A 22388-nucleotide genomic window follows, 5' to 3' on the forward strand; every position below is an offset into this window, starting at 1 on the left:
ATTTCTAAAAACCAATGGGACCAGGAGAAACAAGACTGCCTTGAAACACCAAAGGTCAGTCTGCACAATCTTTTGTGCAGCTGATGAGCAATTTCTTGCATGAAATCTGGGGAAATACTCATGAGAGTAGGTGCTCACTACAGCAGAGCCCAAGTGTTTTACCTCTAAATATTTATCAATCCTTATTTGCATTTATTTGATGTTAAGGTATTGTATGCTTTTCTCAAGTCTTTCTTATGTTGCTAAAAAAAGGCAATTCTGATGATTCCATATGCTTTTACAGTAGCTATATTTTAACTGAAGGATGTTTGCACTTTAGATAGTATGTTTATTATCACTGACATAAAAACCTCAATCCTGCTTCCATAAAAATCAGTCGTTGCCTTGCTCCTACTAGAAATGAAATTGGATCCAAATATGTTAGTCAGAAAGTTTGCTGATGAAAGTAAATACTATATTCATTAAGTCTCTCACTGCTTAAAGGCAAAGTGGTGTTAGCAAATACTGTACAGTATAGCTTACAGAACAGTATTATGCACAATTCTAGACAAACTGTTATTCAACAAAATCTAAAAGCAGCTGTGAAAAACACCATATGGGACAGCAAATTTTGCTACATGAAAATTTCTGGAGATCTGACAGGCTTTTTTCAAAATAATTTCTTAAACCAACCCTCTCACTCATGTCCTACACCACAATTGCACAAATTAAAGGCTGTGGCCCTGTAGGCAGTATGCATCCAGACCAGCTAATCTTTAAAACTGGATACTTCAGGAGGGTCTCCCTCTTTCTGCTGCATTCATTCCTAAACTCCCTTTTAGCAGAAACTGTCGTGTTTCTGAATCCTTGTAGCAATTGACAAGAGCCTAACGTCATCCCTCATCTACTTCACTTCTCAAGTTTATCTCTGCACTTGTTCATATAACTACCCCCTGCAGATTTCAACTTTAATTCAGATTTGAGTTACAGTTGCTGAACAGGCCTCACAAAAAAAAACAAAGTCTCATTAGTAGCCCTCAAAAGTGAGCCTTACTAGTTAAAAACTTGATTTAAATACCAAACAAAGGGGAAAAATAGATGCTGAAACAATGTTTACATCCTTTCAACCACACCCCTGAAATTCTGGCTGTAAATTAGCCAAAGGATGGGCTTTACACCTCATCCATCTCTCTCAGTTGGGAAGGAACAGCCATAACTACAAGTTTTTGCAGGGTGCGGCTGATGCTGGGAGATGGCTGAATACATATGACCAAAGGCTGCATGCCTCGCAAGTCAGAACAAAGCAGAGATGTGCTAGGAATTCAGGATCTTCTTATGCCCAGAAGTTTCCTATAGACTGGAGATAAACACAAGCCCCATCTCCCACACAAAAAGGAATAGCGTTCAAACCTAGAGTAACACAGCACTAAGAAGAAACTAATAACTAATGATGCCGAAGCATCTCAATTTAAGGATTCCCCAAAGCAATCTCAAAGAAAAGAAAGGAAAAGAAAACATGTAGAATCAGTCAACACATTTTTCAACCCAATTACATAGTAAATGCACCAGCAGGCAAGGCCTCAGTTCCGAAAAGGTGAGGAAGAAGAAGGATGGTGCAAAATGCTTTCATACATTTAAACATTCTTAGGTTATAAGAGAGCAGGCAATTTAGAAAACATTCCTTGTAAGCTGTGTGGGATCAGCGCAGTTTTCTGCAGGCTTTGCTTTGTCCTACAGCTCAGCTTTGCCTGTCTGGGCAGGACTAGCGTTACCGCTGCCTTCTCCGGCGCTGTTCTTGTCTGCTGGCTTGAAAGATAACGAAGCAGAGTTTGTGCAGTACCGTTTGCCAGTTGGGCGAGGTCCATCATCAAAAATATGCCCCAGGTGAGCACCACACTGAAACAAAATACAATAGAGTATCACTGTGTCTGTGCAGCTTGATGGCATCACTGTGGTGTTAAGCAATGACTAGCAGCTGCTTCCAAGGCATCACGTTGGTGCCTACATCGTCCTTTCAAGCGGGATTTGCAACCGACATTTATTTGCAAGAGTGATCCAGGAAGATGATCTTCTGAGATACTACGGGCGCCTAAGACTTCAAACCCAAACTTCCTGGGTGTTTCCCGTCATGCCCCTGCATATGTTTGGTTGGGCCACTATTTCCGAGAAGCTGCACGTCTCTGCAATGATCTCATGGCAGGAGTTCACTTAAAAACACGGTGGTGAGGGCAGCACTGCCCATGTTTCACTTACTTCTGTAAGGAGAGCAGTGTCAGAAAGGGGCAGCCTGAGCTCTGGGCTCTCCTCAGCCTGTGGCCATCTGCTACACCCTTCGGTAAGAAAACACTAAACCCCTTGGTGATCCTGGCAAGGACCTAAAGCAGTGAAGATACTCTTTGGAGTATGCTCTCTCTATTTTTTTTTTTTTTTTTTTTTTTTTTTTTTTTTCCCCCCTTTTCACAGCCTGGCACTCTTCTGAGCATCAGGGTCCTTCTGGGTGCACCTCTGCTCCTCACCCCTGGAGGGGATGGAGCTCATCCACTACTCATCACATACTGCTTTCTGTAGAATATAGGAGAAAGGGACAGATGACTGAAAAAGACCTGTAGTGAAGATATGTAAAACATTTCTGAATGAATAATCTTTAGCTGGGAGTAATTATAAATAGGAATGATGCTGAATTCGCTCTTTGTAAGGAATACGAAACTACAGATGGTCTGTTGACACTTTTGTTCTGTATGAATCAGCCTCAGATACTTGTAGTGGTACTCACGGTGAATACTACTGCTCCTGTCTGTAAGAAAGGTAACAGTGCCTTGCTTTACAGAAGAGTACAATATTTTGAAGAAGCTGATCCAGTTGATCCTTATTCAAAAATTAGGATTACTATCACTGCACATTATGTCTGACAACTTATCTGGATAATAAGAACTTCTTGTAATTAGTCACTTAAATTCCACAAGCTCATTTTTACAGCCTGCCATGAGAAATAAAAAAATAAAACCTTGCACTGGAGAAATATTTATCTTGAACAGGAAAGTCATGCTGTTTTACCAAAGTGCTTTGGCCTTTCAAGTCAGTAGCTGATCTCAGTGAGAGCCGTAATGATGTAATTGAGATCACAGAGTTGCTCGTGGGCTCGCAGTCAGACAGCAAAAATTAAAGACTGCAAATTATTCTTAACATTTAATTAATTCGTAGTATCCCAAATACATAGAGGCAATACTGGTTATTACGAACTGTGAATGAGTTAGTGATGGCAAATCTCTACCCTGCAGTTAATGTGTTGCTAATGTTCTCCTGCTGTTACAGCCTTTAACTCACCAAAGCAGTAGGAAGGGTGTCTGCAGAAGCAGGTAAAGTCTTGGCTTCAGGTTAAACTCTCTCAACAGACTGAAAGGCTGGGGGAGGCTCTCACACCAGCTAGGAGGGACAGAAACTCTTCTCATTCAGTGACAGCTGAAACAATAATCCTCACTGACTCTGGGAGCAGGGCAGATAGGCATGTGAAGCCTCAGTGCTCCCACCCGTTGGTTCCACCCGCACAGCCACATCCCCCAGGCAGGCTCCCTGCTCCTGGAGATCTGCTGCTGAAACAGCCACGGCGGTCCCGCAAGGACCCCAGTAACAAACAAGGGCACTTCTGTTGAGTGCCATCAGCAGGACGCTCCCAGAAGCAATGGGAAAAGGTGTGGGTGACTCCGGGTTAAGCAGCAGCTGCTTGGCTTTGTAAGGAAGGAAGACGAAACATGGCAAATAAGGAAAAGACAAAGGAAAGCTGCATGGGAACCAAAGACAAAGCTTCAAGTCTTGCTCCTGAAAGATTGCTGTCTTGCCACCCCTTCCTCCACTCTCCACTGCTTATTTTATTTCCTTTTCCTTTAGACTGAAAGCCTTTTTTAGGCAGTTTGCACAGAAAACCTGAGCTGTTTCTCAGAGTGAGGTCTCTCACAATGAGGCATTTCACCTGATTATAAAGCTTTTCCATACCTTGGGAAAAAAAAATCTAAAAAAACTTAAGTGTCCCAGAGAGAGTATTTTTCTAAATGCTCAGCATCTTAATTAAATCATCTCATCTCAACTAAGAATGCTTCAAAACCTCCTGGCTAGAAGTGTTAAACAGATCTTTTCCAGATTAACATTTAACCAAAGATAAATCTTTCTCTCTCCACTGGACAGAAATAGAACAAAAGAAACCATAGAGAGGAACGGTCTGCAGGAGTAATATACTCACATACAGACTACAAAGACAATCTATCAAAAAGGTTTTCCTCACAAAACCTGAGAAGCTGCGTGAGAGTCCAAGGTAGTCTCATTACACCTTCTTGCAATGGCAGAATCACACCAGGATTGGATTACTGCAAAATTTGTTACCCCTCACCAAAAATTTATGTGGTGATTCTCTCTGTAGAGGACTCTGTAACTCATCTGCCCTGAAAAGAAACGTAATTCAATCCTTTGTATCACAATATAAGAAACCTGGCCCTCAGCTGAGAGCACAAAGGATGAATTGATTTTACTGTTCTCCCCACATATAATAGCTGCCGACCATTTTTCTAGAATGTACATACATGTCTGCAGAGCCTCCCAAAAAGAAACAATCATCTGTTGCAGCCTTGCACATAAATATATTGGGCAGAATGCACTGGGACGGTGAAACGGTTAGAGTAAAGCATCTGAAGTATGTGTTTGGGAGCAGGAAAGGGGGGGGTCACTGCTAACTTGTCAGTATGCTTGGATCTCCCAAGCCTCCTGGTTCTAATATGCTGCTGGGAGGCACAGAAAGCAGCTTGCAGTCAGCTGCTGTAACTGAGTCCAAGCTATCAATGTGCAAACAGTATTTCTGTGACTACAGAATTTTATTGATTTGTACAGGTACAAATAATAGCTCGGGAGACCTCAGGGGAAGGGACTCTCGAGCAGGGGAAAAAAAAAAAAAAAAAAAAGATGCAACCAGTTTTATAGTATTCCTCAAATGTATTTGTAACCAACTTCAACCTGTCACTAATCACTGACCTTTTAAATACATCCAGGGTAATGTGTTTCCAAACAATTGTAGAAGTTATTTCTAGGATAATCCCATGGATGTCTTTGATTAATATTACACTAATTCTCCCCCAGTGCTTGCTTCCTATAATGGAGAACATTAAAAGAGGCAGGTTTTATTCTCTCAGACAGGTGGAAGGACTTTTACAGAAAAATCAACTACTTTTTCATCTGCAAAAGATTAATAAGGTTTTGGGTGTGGGAGAGGGTATTTCCCTCCAGTTTTACCAAGGCCTGCCATATCAATCCCACTGATTTCCAGGCTGCAGTAAAACTGCGCTTTTCTGCAGCTGTATGTGTGATTCACATTTCTAGGGCTCCGAGAAGGGGAGGAAATCGTTTTGCTATGGATACACAATGCGGCAGTATTGACTGTGCTGAGCAGTGGCTGCAAAGATGCTCACCACTCCTCAAACTATTTTCCTGCTTTACTTGACCTTCTGTGGGGTGATTGCCCCAGAAATTGGAGTAGATGGTAGGAAGTTGCCATTGGATTATACAGCAACCTTGGTCGTATTTTTTTTCTTAATGCTTTAAATTCAGTTTTTGGTTTTGCTTTAATTTCATGGTGTCTGCGTGTGACTGCTGCTAACGCTGCTGGTCTCAGGTCTGCTAACGCTATTTTGTTTGGCAAAAGGTAAATGACATTCCCAGATCCCTTGGCCTGACCACAGGCTGCCTTGGGCTTCTCTCAGGTGAAACCACGAGCTCTGGCCATCTCTTGAAGGGTGTCAGCAGATAGAGGCTCAGCAGGTTGGCAGCATGCTGATTTTAGCACTATTCAGGCCTACTAAGCAGAGCTGAAGAGAGCAGGTTGCATTTTTGATTATACCAGTAATCACTGATGAAACACAAAATTCCCAGTCCGCAGTCCCATTGCTACCTCACTAGGGAATTTAGGGAAATGGATATTCCCAAAAAGTGTTAAATAGATCTTCTGAAGCATATCATCAATGTAAAAACTACAGAATTACATAGTACACATGACATACTAGCAGACACACTGATTTGTCCATTAACATGTTGGGCCAAACCCTCTACCCAGACTGAAGTTAATGGATTCCCCATAAAGACAATCTTGCCTCTTTTTGAGAAGCTTCTTAACTTACTCTGAGCACTTATATATGAGGACCGACCGACTACTGAGGATTCGTATCGTCAGGGATTAAATCAGTTATCCCTTCACCAATACTGCCTGGAAAGTGAACAGCAAATTATCACTGCCCAAATAAAGCTTCTGCTTCTCTCAGGAGGAGTTCAAGCATGTGGAACTAGAGGACTGCAAGCTGCTGGGTATGTCTGCTGAACGCCGATGCAGCAGCTTCTCCCTTTGCTAGGTAATGATTATGCCATTCCCTTCACAGAGAGGAGGGCAGCACAAAGAATGAGAGAAAGTAGAACAAGACAGATAACGGAAAACTTGGGCACGTTTTCAATGACTACTGACTTCATTATTACGGCAGCTGGGATTGTTTGAGGCAGCCATTAGGACTGCGCTGGGAATGTGTGTTGGGAATGAGTTAGCACGGCTGCACAGTAATGCACAGTGATGGAATCAGCACACAGACAGTCGCTCCACTGCTTCTGCCTTCCCTCTCAACTGCTCACATGTGGAGTCAGTCGGCCAGGCTCAGGCTCAGGAGCTCATTTGAAGGGACCCTCTTCAGGAAGACAATCTTTGTAGACTCAGCACCAAGTCTAACCATTTACATCTGCTCTGTTAAATCTCACACGAGACAACAACGTGCATTCCAATGAGCCCTTTGTGCCTTCAGCTCATTCCACCCAGCTGTTATACCTGCGACCCATTGTGCTCTCACACAGTGATTACTATTTAATGGAACAGAAAGGATTGCAAATCTTAGGGAAAGTACATCACGCTGTAATGTTTTTTGCAGCCTTTGCCATCAGAATGGTCTGTCTGTGCTATAAACTAACCTGACTGCAGGATATTTCAATCCGATGCATCCCATAGGAGAAATCATCATTGAAAGTAATTGCATCGGGACTGATCACATCATAGAAGGAAGGCCAACCTGGAAAAGAGGAACAAGATAAGTAAGAAAAGAGGGTGTCTTCGTGGCAGATGGCATTGTAAAAAGCAAGACAGAATCACACTTTGAAAAATGTTTCTCTCACTCCACAGACTGAAAATAACTGAAATGGAGATTTTGGATCCCAAATCATTTAGTTACTTTGGAAAATTTTCCCCCTAAATACAAAGTTGTTTACAGGCAAGGACTAAGCTGCCACTAGCCGCCCATCTTCCATCTCAACAGATTCCTGCACTCCACCACAAGCAGCAGTAGCAGTTTAGCTCGGTAAGAAAGGTGGTTGCTCAGGTGAGCCAGGATCATCTTCACCATCAGTTTAAAAACAACAAATTGCACCATGAAGACAAATGATGAGACTTTATGGAACACAGGTGGGTTTGCTTTTGCAGTGTAAAGGTACTTTAAAAAAAGATCTATGAAGTTGCAATTTAGAGCCCCAAAACCTGCCTTAACATTTGCCTTCACCAAGACATCATCACACCCAGAAGGATATCCTCAGCCACTGTACATTACAAGGCAGTGAGATGACTACTATTGTGTCTAATTTCAAAACAGTAATAAGTGCTTCAGATCAGCCATGGACAGGTGGAGTTATAACTATGCCTATATTAGACATTAGTAGATGGTGAGCATGTGGCTTGCATCCAGGACAAAACAGTTGCACTCGTTAACACGTTATGTTCAACACAGCTGTGAGCTGAGCACTGAGCAGCATGACTTAAGACCAGATGATGATGAGGTGTATACCTGATCTACCAGTAATGGCTACTTAGCATCTAAATAATGATTCTCCATTCTTTAACTATCCCATGCCAAATCTCCCTCTCTCCAAAACACAGGTAAAAAACAACGCAGGTCTATTCAGTGTTCTAGTAGATACCATTACACAGCTGTAACTTTTCAGCCACCTCTCAAAACCCTATCATCATATTCTCCGTTTCCTGAAGCTGGGTTCCCACACAAGAACCTGATAGAGGCTTTAAGGTCATGTCAACATCTACCAGTGCCCATCTGAAATCCCACCAGCTACCTGTCCCTCTCATTCAGTTTCTTGCCAAATATACCATGCAGAGTCGGCTCTTGCTCTCCATGTATTACATATATGCCCATGTATACAGAACCTCCTTGTTTATTCTTCTAGTATCTGTTAAGCATTTACTACTGATGATTTCATAAATTGACTTGCAATAAGCTATTAAGACACACAGCAGCAGCTGTGAATCACTGCATGCAGATGAATAGAGGATGTATACAGCTTCCTGTAAGTAAAGTGAGTAAAATTTCCTATACAGTAAAAGGAGGTGTGGAAGCTATCAAGTTTTCTGAATGGGGGTGAAGGAAGCGTGTAAACTGGAAAAAAATCCTTACGTCTTTAGCTGCATCTTAAACCATTAAATATGGGAAAACACTTATTAGGATGCAAGCATAACAGGCATAAACTTTTAAGAAAGAATTGCTCAGAAATGAGTTTTGCTTCCTTTTGGGAACACCCATACAGTAGCATTCCTAAGCCCACAACCTGAAGGCATTGCAAGCCCCAAGTCCTACACTCTCAAAGTGACTACTACCATCACAAGTCTTTCCCCCCCAGAACTCGCTGCAGCAGTAAGCAGAATCATTTTTTTCCCAAGAAGTATTCCAAATGAAAGAGTTGCAGACAGCAGAAAGACTGAGGAGCAAGAACACTGAATAGGGACAATATCCCACAAGACAGGAACTCAAAACACTGTAGGAATGACAACTGAAAAAAACCCATTCATCAATTCTTCCCCTTATGCAAAATATCCCTGCCAAACAAATACCTTCACAAACAGAAAAAGAATAAACAATGGACAAGTTTTGCAAAAGGGGTTATCCTCCTGACAGAAAATATTATGTCTCCTAATTGGTGGCTCCTTTCCAACACCATTTGTCGTCTTCTTAGCAGGGCCTCTGTCTATTGAAAATTGAGGCCCTACATAGAGCTGGTCAAAATATTTTGAATGAAGCCTTTTTAGTTTTTTTTTAATTTAGTAATTTTGCAAAACAGACATATCGGTTCGCCCTTGTGTGATGGCAGAAAAGTTCCAAAGAGGGAGCTGTCTGAAGCAACTGACCATCTGATCACATGAAAGCCTCTGGAGAAGGAACACTTCACTGATGCAGAAGTTCTCAAAGGCAACTCTTCCATCTCCGTAACAGCAATAAGGGGGAAGCTTCAAAGACTGCTACACAAAGATTGAAGCAATCTGTGTCTTGCTGAGAAAATTATCTTGTGAGAAGGGTTTGGAGGAGACATGTTTATGTCAGCTTTGACATTAAAGAAAGACCATCCATCCTCCTTTCTCCTGACTTTTCCTTTTGGTCTTCCCATTCACCACAGAAAAATAATTTGCTTTGGATGCACTCCATGCACTTTTAAAAAATGAAGTCATCTGAAACCTATATAATCAGGCAAGCTCTTCCTAAAGTAACCTTTGTACCCAACTGGAGTGACTTCAGTTTAGGCTGTCAGTTCATGTTACACGTGACACATGTTCCAAAGGCTCCACCGCTGTCACATATGGTCCCCAAGACAGGGGCTACGAAACAGACTGTGCTTCCACAATGTGGGCTTTTAACTCTCAGTCAAGCTATCTCTTCTTGAGTGACATGGCAGGCCAGGCACCAGCATTACTGCGACAAACCAGTAACTCCATGAGGCTTGACTGAAAACTGAGCAAATCCTGGAACAGAAAAGGTCCGGAAGGGCACAGTGAGACACAATGCCACTCTGTTGACTTTGAGAGGAAGACAAGTGAACTGCTCATTCAGCTGATGAGCCAAACTCACCAGGAAAATCAATCCCCCTCTGCTGTCTCATTTCCTCTCTCCTGAGCTAAAGTGGAAAACCCATTTGATAGTTTGCTAAGCCTTCTCTGGCCATTTTCTCTACTTCAAAGGCTGCCAGGAACAAGCTGTAGAAGCAGTCTGCTTGCCTGCACATCAGGCAACTCCCAGTGATGCAGAGAGCCAACCAAACCCCTGTGGACTCTTCATATGATCTTTCTGTCTTTGTAAGTGGTGAATGACCCAGCAGTGGCCTCCACTTTGCAAGCCCCAGGCTACTTCTCCTGCTGTCTCACTGGCTGCTGCTCCTCCACTCCTGTCCTCCCGAGCGCCTGTCTCCTTCCTGCTGTAAGGCTGCAAAATGGCAGACTCGCTCTACATTTTAGACTGCTCTTAGCCATGCACTGAAGCTTCAGCCTGCCTTTGAAGGCTGGCTGGCTACTTGGAAAGGGCATGCTTCTGCAGGAATGGAGAGGAAGAAGAGCGTTTTGGATCTCTTCTGCTTCTGCTCAGCTGAGAAACAGTAACCCTTAGCACTGCACAGGCTGAGCACTGAAGGAAGACCCTTTGCAAACCCCCATGCCGAGACTCAGTCCTCCCGGGGTGATGGCTTTCTGTCAGGTCTAGCTCACCACATCTGACGGGCAGCAGGAGCAGGGCCACTGTCTTTTCAAAGATGGTAAAACATAACAGCTAGGAAGAAGTATCTGCTAGAGGAAAGGGACAAAGGGTAATTGCAGGAGACAAGGTGGGGGTGGGTGAAGCCTCCCAGCTGAGTGAACAACTTCAAGTGACATTTGCACTTTTGTGTGTGTGTGTGAACAGTAGCTAAGATTTGTGAATACATTTATCCTTGAATGTAAAGTTTAGTTTGAGGGAGACTATGACACAGTAACAGTCAGGTCAGCAATTTTTATCATGTTACAGACATTTTAAATGGGCTCATTCTTATTTTCACAATCACTTTGCATCACACTGGCAATATAAAAGGGCTTTAAAATGAGAGTCTGTTGTGTTTGTGCTAACGCTGATGACCCTTTACATGCAAGTCAGTCTGCTATGTCCTAAGGGCCAATTTCTGGTACATTAATAAGCCAGACACGGAGATGAATAGTTTTTCAGATATATAGCAAGTAACCTTTCCTGGATCTAAAATACACTAAATAAAGCAATGAAACTTTCTTCTGTCAAGTACTTAAGTGAAAACCATGTGTAATCTGAATATTACTGACAGATCTTTTCCGCTCCATCCTGCATGAGTAATAAAAAGGATCTTGTGCTGCTGGGTGTCACACATACTGAGTCATGTCCCATTCTTCCTCATTTTGGGACATCCCCCAAATATTCTGTAAAAGCTGCACAACATTTCTAAAACTCACCCCACACACCCTCACCAAAACCAAATCTTTTGTTTTTCATAATGGTCCCTACTCTGGCAAAGATGAGACAGTGGTTCATGCCTCTTCGTCAAAGAATGCTTTCTTCAGAGCAGAGATGGCCTGGTACTGCCCTGGGCAGCAACAGTGAAGAACAGGGAGGAAGAGAAATGTTGGCTTTGGTAACCTACGCTGGATGCTGCTTTTGCAGCACTGGGAACAGGGCTTCAAATAATTCAAAAGTGGCATCTTTTTTTTTTCACTTTCAGACCTCATATTCTAGGTACCTGACTGAGTCCTTATTACTAAGGAGCCGCCTAAGGCGGGCACCTATACAGGCAGCTGGCAGAAGGGGGGTATCATGACAAGGCAGGCAGCCAAAACACAGCAGTCCCAGACAGCTGACAAACTGAACAGTTTGTCTCCTTCTTAAACTGAGACACTGAAGTAGTTGTAATGCCTGAATAAGGCAGTGACAGCAAACGGTGTGCCTACAGGCCAGCCCGCTTCGTGCATTCCTGATAAGAGATATGACACCCCAGCAGGAGTAGACTGCTTCTTTCGTATTAGCCCAGAAAGTTCTAAAAGCCCCTGATCTCATGGGCTATTCCAGGACTCTTTCTTGGAGCAATGCTGACCTCATGCAAAAAACAAAGAAAGACATTCTGTTCCCATAAAGTTTTGGAAAGCAGTCCAGCTGTTGACTGACTGATCAATTTTAGAAGCACCTCAAACCTCCTTCCAGTTTTACAAGTTTGCACACATTTTGCTGTAGTTAGACCTCTAACTTCCTAATAAATGGATGCAAACACTTAGACATCTAACCGTTAAAATACGAGTCTATAATTATTTGCAGAAGCAAAATGACAGACTGCTTTTGAAAATCAGCCCTGCTAGGTTTTTTTTCCCCCTCTCATGAACTAATATTCCTTTTGACATTTTTTGGAACAGCACAACTGCAATCCCAAAGCATCTAATGCTCTGACATTATTCCCATTTCATACACCTGCTGACTGGAGACCTCCACAGTTTTTCAATAACTGTGATGTCTGTAGTCATGTTTTTCATTTTAGGTCCCAAAGAGATTAAGTTCGACCTGCATTTTATCATTCTTTGCTGTAATTATTCCAAGCATTTACTTCAGTGAGTTATTTACAGATGGAGAAGTAGGGGGAGATGGAAGATGTTAGAACTACCAAATGGCACCAGATGGAAAAGAGGACCTTGACCCGAAAAATACCTTGTTTCTCTGATGTGCTGTATTTTTAGAATTCTGATTCCCTTTTAACCTAATGCGGATTAATGAAAACCCAAAGGCTTTTTAAGGTAGAGTCTCATCATTTATCTTCACTGAGAAGCTATGTCTGTGTAAAATCATAAAGCATATAGGATTAAAAAAAAAAAGGTAATAAAGCTTCTGCTTTGAAACTGCTGTAAAGCTGAAGGGCCTTCACTTTTTTCTTTCTCACAGGTTTATTGAAACCGAATCTGAAAGACACAGGCATCCACAGCTGTAACTTCTCACATACAAGTTTAATGCAGAACTAGAAAGTGACATATTGCCATTATGTTGAATGCCTGTGCAGATATAGGCCTTTCTTTGTCTAACATTCTGGGTTATTTTTCATAGTATCTCCATGATGATGAATGCACAATAAATATCCTTTCTTACAAATATTTTACCACCAGGTAACACTACTTTCAGTGGAGGTTCATATAATTTACCCAAATGAAGCTAGAAACAGAATCAGGCACAGAAACATTCTTTCACCAGTGAACAACTTTACATTAGATATGTATTCCACTGGAAAGAAAACAGTGAGTCCTTTCCAGCACCATCCAGATATAAGGACAATATGGTACTGTTTTTCAGCAGAACATGCAGAGCGTCAGAGTGGTAGGTAGGTTGCGGGGGCAGGGGCAGGAGAGACAAAATGAAGCTTTATTTTGGAAGGAAAAGCAAGAGAGCTCATCTCTAACACACTAGCCTGTCTCTAACAGCAAAGTTGGGCTATTGCAGCAGGCAAACACCATTCTGACGGAACAGTGTGGGAAGGGAATCTTACAAAACAATTGAACTTCTAATACCAGCTTTTATGAGACAATCATCGTTTATTCTTTTCTTTATGTTTCTCACTTGGGAAATAAAAAGTGAAAGCCATAAATAAAGGTGGTATTTGTTTTCTTCCACTACAGCACTCTGAGCTTCGAAACAACTTACTATGAAACAGCATATGCAATCCAGATTAATTTCTTTGTTAGTGGGAGGAGGTTATATTTGTTTAAAATGATTGCTAAGGGAGATCTGAAACTCCGCATTTAAAATTTCATTTGACATCTGAATTTTTCAGAACAAGAGTGCCCCTGATGTCTCTTGAGCAATGAAAGCATGGGGCCTGCTCTCTTTAGCAATTAATAACTGTATCACAATACCGCTCTTGCCTTAGTTGCTTCCTTAGTCCTTTCACTGTGCTCTAAAATACTGCTAAACACAAGACAGCTGTCTCAGAGCCTTCCTCTGTAACACTCCTGGCATCTCCAGCATCTGGGCTGCTGCTAAAATCAACAGGTAGGCAGGAGCTGGGATCTTCCTCAAGTCTTTTTACAAAGATTGAGTTACTAATGGTTTCTTTCTTGGTTCAGGTTCAACAAAACTACTGAACCTAACTCACTTCCTCCCAAAGGATGGGTTTCTCCCCTCATCTGAACAGTGTCTCTTGTTACTTTAAATCATGGCTAATGTTTTTAAAAATATATCTTACACATAAGTCAGCTGTAGATCTTCAGCATCAAAGGAACCAAACAGAATAGTGTGAAGCAGTGTAACCTTAAGCTATAATTTTAAGATGCCATCAAGAAATGTCTCAGTTTTTAAAATTTACTGTTGACCTAGTAACCTCAGTCCAAAGTATTCAACTTCGAATAAATGTTTTTGTTTTCTTCCAAAAGCAGTATTGGTAAAACAAATGTATATATTGCAAAATATCTTGCAATACATATACCTGTGAGTTATCTGAGCAATTCACTAAAACAGCAGAAGCTTTCATATAGGATGAGTAAATCAGGACGGCAGTAGAGCTGGCAGGCCTTATAATGGAAGTGATTTGACAAAATTGGAATCCTAATGCAGTGTGCTCACAGAGAAAGTTAAAAAAAGCCAGCAAATGCAACCTTGTAATAATCAGCATCTGGCACTGAAATGAACAGCAGTCACAGATGAAGTACATATTTGAAAAAATTGTCATGGGGTGTTTCAAGTAATGAACATCTACAATTTGCTTGTTGAAATATTTTCCTGCAGTATTGTTATACATGTCTGGGAAATAAAGTTTGTAAAGAACAGCCAGAACTCAGTTACACACTAAAACTGAAACTACAGAGGTGGAATTCTGACAGAATTATTTTTAACTCAAAAAAAAAAAAAAAAAAAGCTGCCTGTGCTGTCTTCCTTTTGCAGTTATATTCATTCTACTGAGCCTCCTTCCACAGTGCCTCCAGCACTGAGTGCTCTAGCAGACAAGCACCCTCCTCATTACAGCTGGACAAATAGGCTCTCACTGCAGTTGTAAAGTTCTGAAACAAGGGAAAGAGTTATTACACTGATTAAAACCAAAAAAAAAAAAAAAAAAAAAAGACAAAGGCCCCCTTTCTTCTGTTTACTTTAGATATTGAATGAGATGTCTTGGTGAGGGAACTTGGTCACAAATAACTAAGAAGGGACATAATTTTCTTGGCCATCAAGGAAAGCTTTTGTCAGGATTTGGGCCAAGACTGGGGCAGTTAGCAGATGGCAATGTCTGCCAAAGGTTGACAGAATGGGTCTGCTGTAAGGGCCATATGGCCACAGGACAAGACTGTCAGAAGGTGGGATATGGCTCCTTCTGATGCCACCATGAAGTAGTGGAGAGCAAACCCCTCCTCTTTGCCGAATAATACAGCTTATCCACTAAGCTAGTTGATAAAATAGATACATTTCCAGAGCAGGATTTTCATCCCTGTGCAGGAATATCTCATCACGAGCTACAGGCTCATCAAGCCCTGCAAGGAACCTTGACATGAAGTCCTCCTTCACCTGGGAAGTGCAGAAGCTACTTCACACAAATGAAGTGCTTCATGCAAAGACTTCTGAGGTACTTCTGCCACCCTGGACCTGGTACCGAGTGTAACTTTACATTGCCCTCTGCCTAAGCCTTTGTCTCTATTGCACATGGTTGAACACCATGCTGTCGTGCACAAAAAGATGCAACAGATATAGGCACTGAAGAAAGGCCTGAAAGAAGAAAAAGGAATGATTTGCGGGGTTAGATTGTTTGGAGTTAGTGTTGGTTTGGGGGGGAGGTTTAAATCTTTTTAACAACCTCTTATGCAAACAAAAGGAGGTAGGTAATAATGCTGACTAGAAAATAAAGACCTTTCTTCACAGAAGAGCCTGACAAAAACAATATACATGTGCTCACACACTCCCACACACTCCTTTTCCTTTAAGTTTTCTGTGGAAAACTTCAGCTGTACTTTGAAAACTTCTGAAAACTGAAACTATTGAAATGGAAAAGTTCATATTTCAGATTATAATGTTCACCTTCTGTTTTGCTTTCTGTTATGGTTTCTAAAGCAAAGCATGCTCTTTCTGCTAAACCCCATATTTTCTTTCAAGAAAGATTTCAAAGGAAAACTTTTCACAGCCATACTATGTAGCTGGTGACACAGTCCAAGGAAAGAAAGAACAAACTACTTAAAAATAATCCCATGAGGAGCTGTTCTCCTTTCATGCTCTACTGGGGGAAGCCCAGCTTGCCTCTGGAATCTCCCAAAGACTGAACAAGCACTAAAATGGCTGTTGCGCACATCAGCTCAGCACAGGTCTCTTATTTGCTCTGGTGCCTATCCTATTCTTTACATGATCACGTCTTTGATTTCTTCTTTTTCTTTTGGATAAGCCTTCTATTATATTTTTCCTCAAATAACTTAAACAAAACAAATGTACCATGCACAAACTTCTCAAGCCATGGAAGTTATTTTCAACCTAAGAGCATTTGTAATTAGGCACAGTATGCATGGTCACAGTGGAAGTCAATTGTACTTACACATGTTTTTGCAGACAAATAATATTGGTTTATAAACATCCAATTCACTTCAGGGTCTTGTTTTATGCTGTTCTAGGTAAAGAAATACATTAAAAAAGAGTAATTTGCTTGGAAAAGAAACCTGATGCAATAAGCAAGAGGAGAAATAAGAGAAGATTTAGAGAGAATCAGCAAAAGGAAACGGGCCAAGGTGCAGGGGAAGACTGGGGAGAAGCAAGATGCTAGGAGTGGGCATGAAGTCCTCTAATAGATGCATTCAAGCATCTCAAGGAAAACTCTCCAGACTCCGGGGGATTTGCTTCTGTTACACAGTGCTTCCCACAGCACTAGGCCAACCGTAGCTGCAATTCACATCAGCTATGGACACTCTTTGGATACTCTCCTCTGTAACACTGAGGGCTGCTTCGTATTGGCGTTTCCCTGGGCTTTCCCCTCTGGGCCGTTCAGATGTCCTGCTGCCCAGGTGGAGCAGCCGTCCCGACCCCGCTGCTGGGCACACCAAGACAGCTGTCCTCGCGCAGCACTGCTGCCGGGCACGCCGGCTGCTCCAACCCTCGGAACATCACGAGTGGGTATCTCCCAGATGAAAAGCCGGGAGGGAGAGGGAGAAAGGATGTGCCCGCACTCCGTGGCGTTTGCAGGGAAGTGGTGCTGCGTACCGCCCCCGCCATTCCCCCTCTCCCGCTGCCTCTGAAAGGGCTGTTTGAGTCGAGGTTTCAGGAGAGGCGGCGGCAGGGAAGGAGCTCCGACCGCAGGGAGCGGCCCGGCCCGCGAGTAAAGCCGGGTCCTGGCGTGAGGGGGTCGCGGCCTGGCGGCCGCCCCAAACCGGCCCGGGCGCTGCTCAGCGCCGGGGCTGCCTCAGGGAGGGGGGAGCCGGGGAGGGCCCGGCGGCGCGGCCCGGAGCAGCAGCAAGCGCATTGCTGTGTTCTTGTCTCCACCTGCTGATTTCATAAGCAAATATACGCAGGGAGAGGAACCTTACAAATAAATACACGTGCCGGCTGCTCTACAGCCGTGTTTGGCGGCACCAATCTAGGAGCTCCAGCCAAACAGCTTGAGCCGGGAGTGGAGAAAAGACACCAACACCGGAACGGGTGACCAGGTTTTCTGCTTTTCCATTCAGACTTTTGGAAAACAAGGACGGTGCCATTCTATAGTCTGTTTCCTTGTGTTCAATGACATTCAAAGGTACCACCAAGCTCCAGTGAGCGAGAGCAGCCAAGCGCCGTCATTTTGCACAGGGAGGGAGATGAAGGCAGAGGAAGCTCTTGTGTAAGTAGGCGGGTTGGCACTACAATCACTCAATACATTTCTGGAGCTCACATGTCAAAAAGCATCACCTTCAATTCGCTGAACCCTTCAAAGAAGCACACACCAGGGCTCCAGCCTAACCTGGCACTCACCCTCCTCAGACTAAAAAAAGACAGGGAAGGGATATACAAAGGCATTTCTCATCAGCTGCTAAATGGTCCAATATACTCGTAACCTTAGCTTTTCTGCTTTATAGCAAGTGAGTGATGAAAACCTGATGGGACAGGCTTGCAGGCTGCACTCTGAGCCACCGGGGTGCATTTTTGGAATTGGACAAAAATATCCTGAAGTAGACACCTGCAAAGGGCATGGGCAGCAAGGGGAAATACTCTCAGAAAATGAAGAGTTTAAAAAGATTAAGGAAAATTTCTGATTAAACTTTTAAGAGGTGAAGCACTGGCACAGATCAGTTTTCCTGAGAAGCAGGAATAGGACTCTGAGCTGGCTTCTCAGATGCTATTTAGAGACCTCAAAAGCAGAGTCATTTAGAAAGCAACTTCTTCAAGGAGTCCAGCTAAAACTACAAAGACATAAAATTCCTGTCAGACACAGGAAATTCTTAGGGGAATACAAGAATTTTATGAGTCAGAAGATAAAAATCCCTCTGAATACCTAGCTAAACTAATCTAAAGAAGTAGTCACCAGGAAAGGAGTGTGATGAATCTGCATGTCAGGAAGGACAAATTTAAACAAACAGGAAATTGAACAACCTGAAGCTGTTTTCATTTTTACTCCCTGTGCCCTGCTGCTTTATTTCTTTAAAGGTGCAAACCGAGTTGACAGCTGCAGAAGCTGCTGTGTGGGTTTGAGGGAACTATTCCATTTTAGATGAAGTCTCGATTTAAAAGAAATTAATTGCCTGGCTTCTTTTCACAAAGCTGGGAAGCTGTTTACGATTCATTATTTGCACTATTGTAGACTCTACAGGGCCCAGTGCAATCAAGCCACTAACCATTGCAAAGGAATACAGGGAAAATCACTGATGTAAAGTTTATAACCTAAAATTTAGCTTCTTCCCTGGCAAGCAGAACTCAGGCTAAATACTTCCTATTAAATATTTTACCCATGCTAGAGGGTTCAGTCCTAAATCATAGCTAGTCCTGATCCAGCTTCACATTGAGGTGCATGCTCAGTTTTTAACATGGAAAAGTTGTCAGAGATGTTTCCAGAGAAATCCTCATGCCCACAAGGGCCTTGACTTTAGGTACAGAGAATTTCAAGACAAACTCTGTGAAGCAATGTTATACAGAATGTTACCTCCTCTCTGTTATGGAGACATGCATCATTTAGTCTGGACAAAGAAGGGTTTTACATATGTATAGTATTGTGTCCTGGATGCCTTTTGTAAGGAGTGAGGAGCTTTTTCAGTTTATAACCTTTTTATTAAAAATTCTCTCATTTAGGAAGAAAAAAATTATCAAATTGCACTTTGCAGAGATCACGTTAGACTTCCTAAAACTACAAAGATTGATACTATTCTCACAATGCTGCTTTGGTAGTAAGATTACATTTGCATTAAAGCCCTTTTATTACTTCAGGTTTAATTCAGCTTGAAGGAAGTAAACCTACAGAGAAACCAGTTGTTTTCTTTGTTTGTTTCAATGAGTTTTTGTGATTTCAAATGTCTCCATTACAGAATGGAAAAAAAGAAAAATGAAAATTCTCTTTAAACAAGCTTTCCTCCAAAACTGGTCTTGGGTTAACTGTTTCATTATACAAAAATTTCATTATATGAAAACAAAAAATATTCTAATTTTGATTTTTTCCCCCTTCATTTTATATTTCATACTAAAAATTTCAGATAAAAAGTTGTGCTGAAATAATTTTGAGATGAAAAATGAAACCTTCATCCCCAGAAGACAAGCCACTGGTCTCTCAGCTTCCATGGTCTAATGTGCTGTAGTAGACAGTATGTTAGGCATAGGCTGAACTGACTTGCAAACTACTTTAATATAAATTTAGGACACTGCTTAGTTTCCTATCTGAACTCCCTGTCTGGATCCTCCTATTTGGGGTTGATTCTGGACTCCACTTAAAATACTAATTGTTTATATTAAACAGACATGAGAATGTGTGATGTATTTTAACTGTCAAAAGTGTTGTGAACAGCAGCAGCTGGAAGAGGAATGTTTAATTCACTCTGTACCCCCAAGCCTTTTAGAATCCTGTATCAGCAGCTAAATCTTACTCTTGCAGGCAAGAAAAACAGGGTATGAAAGGGTAGCACTGCAAAGTTTCTTCTATATGAAAAAACAGAAGGGGTATTCAAAAGCCCTATGGCTTTATTATCATTATTAGGTCAAAATAGAGCATCGCTAACTCTACAACAGTATGGATGCATCCATGAAAGCTGTGCACATTTTGTGTGCAACAGCTCACATTTTGTGGCTTCTTTCTTCTGCTGGTTTACTCACACTTAGCTGATGCCAGAGACATGATGCAGGTAGTGATGGGAGATACCACTTGAACTATTTACTATATGATACCCCTAAAAAAAAGGAATCTTGATAGTATCAGTAATTGTAATACTCTTAAATCTTCTGGACAAGGGGTCAGCGGCTTGTGTGGAGTTGTGAGTAAATATAAGTTTCCTCCCCTACACAATTTATTCTCACAAGGCATCTCAGACACATACTCAGGACATATTCCCTCATGATAACTATTGCAGCATAAGCTTGTGTTGAGACCAGTGAGACCCAAAACAAGTGTTACGAGTTGTTACTTAAGAGAGATTAACAAATGCATTGCTAAGTAACAGGATCAAGTTGTTTTCAACATTTATAAAAACCCCAAATTTTCAAAAGCAGGAAAGAAATGTAACCACAATTATACAATTTTGCATATTTCCTTGAGGAAATCTCAGTAAACCAGCAAATTAGCTGCACATAGACAAATTATCCTTCTAATGTCAAGGGAAAGGAGGGTCTGAATCATTAAATATAGAGATGCATGAGCTTGTGCAAACTGCCGTAGTGCAGGTTTTCCTTGGGAGGCCTGACTTCTGCCATGTGGTTTGGTACATTTTTTTTTTTAATCCCACATTTACAGAATGGATTTGGCACGCTCAGGAAAGGAACACCGTTTTGTTCATCCCATCAGTCTTTTACTTGTCCAATTGCCACTGCTGTATTAGTAGGAAAAATAGACCTAACGAGGTGTAAAATAATGCTCTGGATTCAAAGACAGAGCTGTACCTCATTTCACTTTAATATTTACTTCAAAAGTAAACTCTGCTGAAACCTTGCACAAATAGCGCTGAATGAGTTTGCAAGGTATTCTGAACTTACTGAAGCAAAATTGGTTCACAGCTCATACACACAATTGCTTATTTGGTTTCTTACTGCCAAAACTTCTGCCAAGAGAGCCCTGGGATGAAGCAAGGGGGGAGATACAGGTATGTCAGGCTTGACTGGAAGAAGGATTGTTAACAAAAGAGAAGTTAGCCAGCAGACACAGTCCACACAAAATGACAGTAAGCAAGAATAGCTAAGCTGAAAAGTAGCTACAGTTAGAGATTTTAATTAATTTTAATTTGATTTAATGCTTTTTACACCCTATGTGTCCAACTTCTCGTTTTTACCCTTTCCACTTTCTTTCTTCTTTTCATCAGTCTTTCCTTACGCTACAGGAAATATTTATTTCTTTTCTTTTTCACTCAAAAAGGCAGCAAACTGGGTGTCTGAGTTTCCTCTCAGGCAGTGTGTTCTTGGGAGTGTGAAGTCAAGGACTTGTGTGTAGCCTTTATTAGACTAGATTTTGAAAGGAGCTGTAGAGATTTTGTTTAGCTTTGAAAGATGAGTTTGTGGTTCATTCTAAAAGGAAAGTCTTACAGAGACTTTCACCAGAGAAGGCGAAATACAAAATGCTCACTTGCTGTCAGCAGACATTTTCATAGGGATGTCTCTGTTTCACCAAAGACCCACTCAACCCAGAACAGCCAGTAACCTGCTGGTCAGGAGGCCCCATGGGAGACGCATGGGAGGCTTTTGTCCCAATCAACTTTTAGTATTTTGTATGCAAAGTGGAGAAGCTTTAGCAAGGCAGACTTAGGGGAAGGTGTCATAAGATGGTTGAGCCAATCCATCAGCTTCCAGCCCTTCTCTTGTCCCTGCTCCCAGTTGTCCTGGCCCTGCTGCTTCCTCACCATTCACCAGCTCTGGTGCTTATCCATTTGTGGAGAGAAAGTTCAGTTCACTAAACCAGCAGAAAATTATTCAGCTTTTTTTTTCTGGGCTAGTTAAACAATCACTGGAGGCAACACAAGGCAGAAGGTTAGAATACAGGGCAAGGGGTGTAAGGGTAACTTACTGTGATATCCCTGACTGATAGAAAACTCTACTGTTCAAATAAGGTAAACCCCTGAATCAGAACTGACACTACATCTTTGCACTACTCTCACAGAAACATGATTATAAACTGGCCACATGAAAACAGATTTGACTAAAACGCTGCTTGAGGTCAGTGCCTTTATAATTCAAATAAGTCTGTAATCCCTCTGTTCCAAAGATCTCCTCTGTCTCAGCATTACAAAAGGCAAAGTATGCGAATTTAGAATTTAAAATAAATTACCTGCGTTATTATCTGGGCTAAATCTTTTCTCAGAGAGCAGGTAGCAGAGGATGTATTTTTCAGGAAAGGGACTGAAACACAGTGTACTTTTCATTCTCTAAGCATGCTGTGAGCACTTAAAAAACCAGATCACTCGAGAAAAGCTACAGTATGTCAGTTCC

General features: G+C 41.9%; 1 protein-coding gene across 6 annotated transcripts in view; it reads right to left on the reverse strand.

Annotated features, from left to right (window-relative positions):
- Positions 1–217: 217 nt before the first annotated feature.
- Positions 218–22388, reverse strand: part of MSRB3 (methionine sulfoxide reductase B3) — an 85937-nt gene continuing 63766 nt past the window's right edge. For all 6 annotated transcript variants that reach the window (XM_042793241.1, XM_032999927.2, XM_032999928.2 and 3 more), the window contains 2 exons: positions 6964–7061; positions 218–1875 (listed from right to left, as the gene is read on the reverse strand). In XM_042793241.1, coding sequence (XP_042649175.1) covers positions 1711–1875; positions 6964–7061 — 263 coding nt within the window. In that variant the 3' untranslated portion in view covers positions 218–1710. The remainder of the gene's footprint in view (positions 1876–6963; positions 7062–22388) is intronic.

The sequence above is a fragment of the Tyto alba genome, unplaced genomic scaffold, assembly GCF_018691265.1.
Source record: "Tyto alba isolate M040663 unplaced genomic scaffold, T.alba_DEE_v4.0 Super-Scaffold_2, whole genome shotgun sequence".
In the NCBI taxonomy this organism is placed as follows: domain Eukaryota; kingdom Metazoa; phylum Chordata; class Aves; order Strigiformes; family Tytonidae; genus Tyto; species Tyto alba.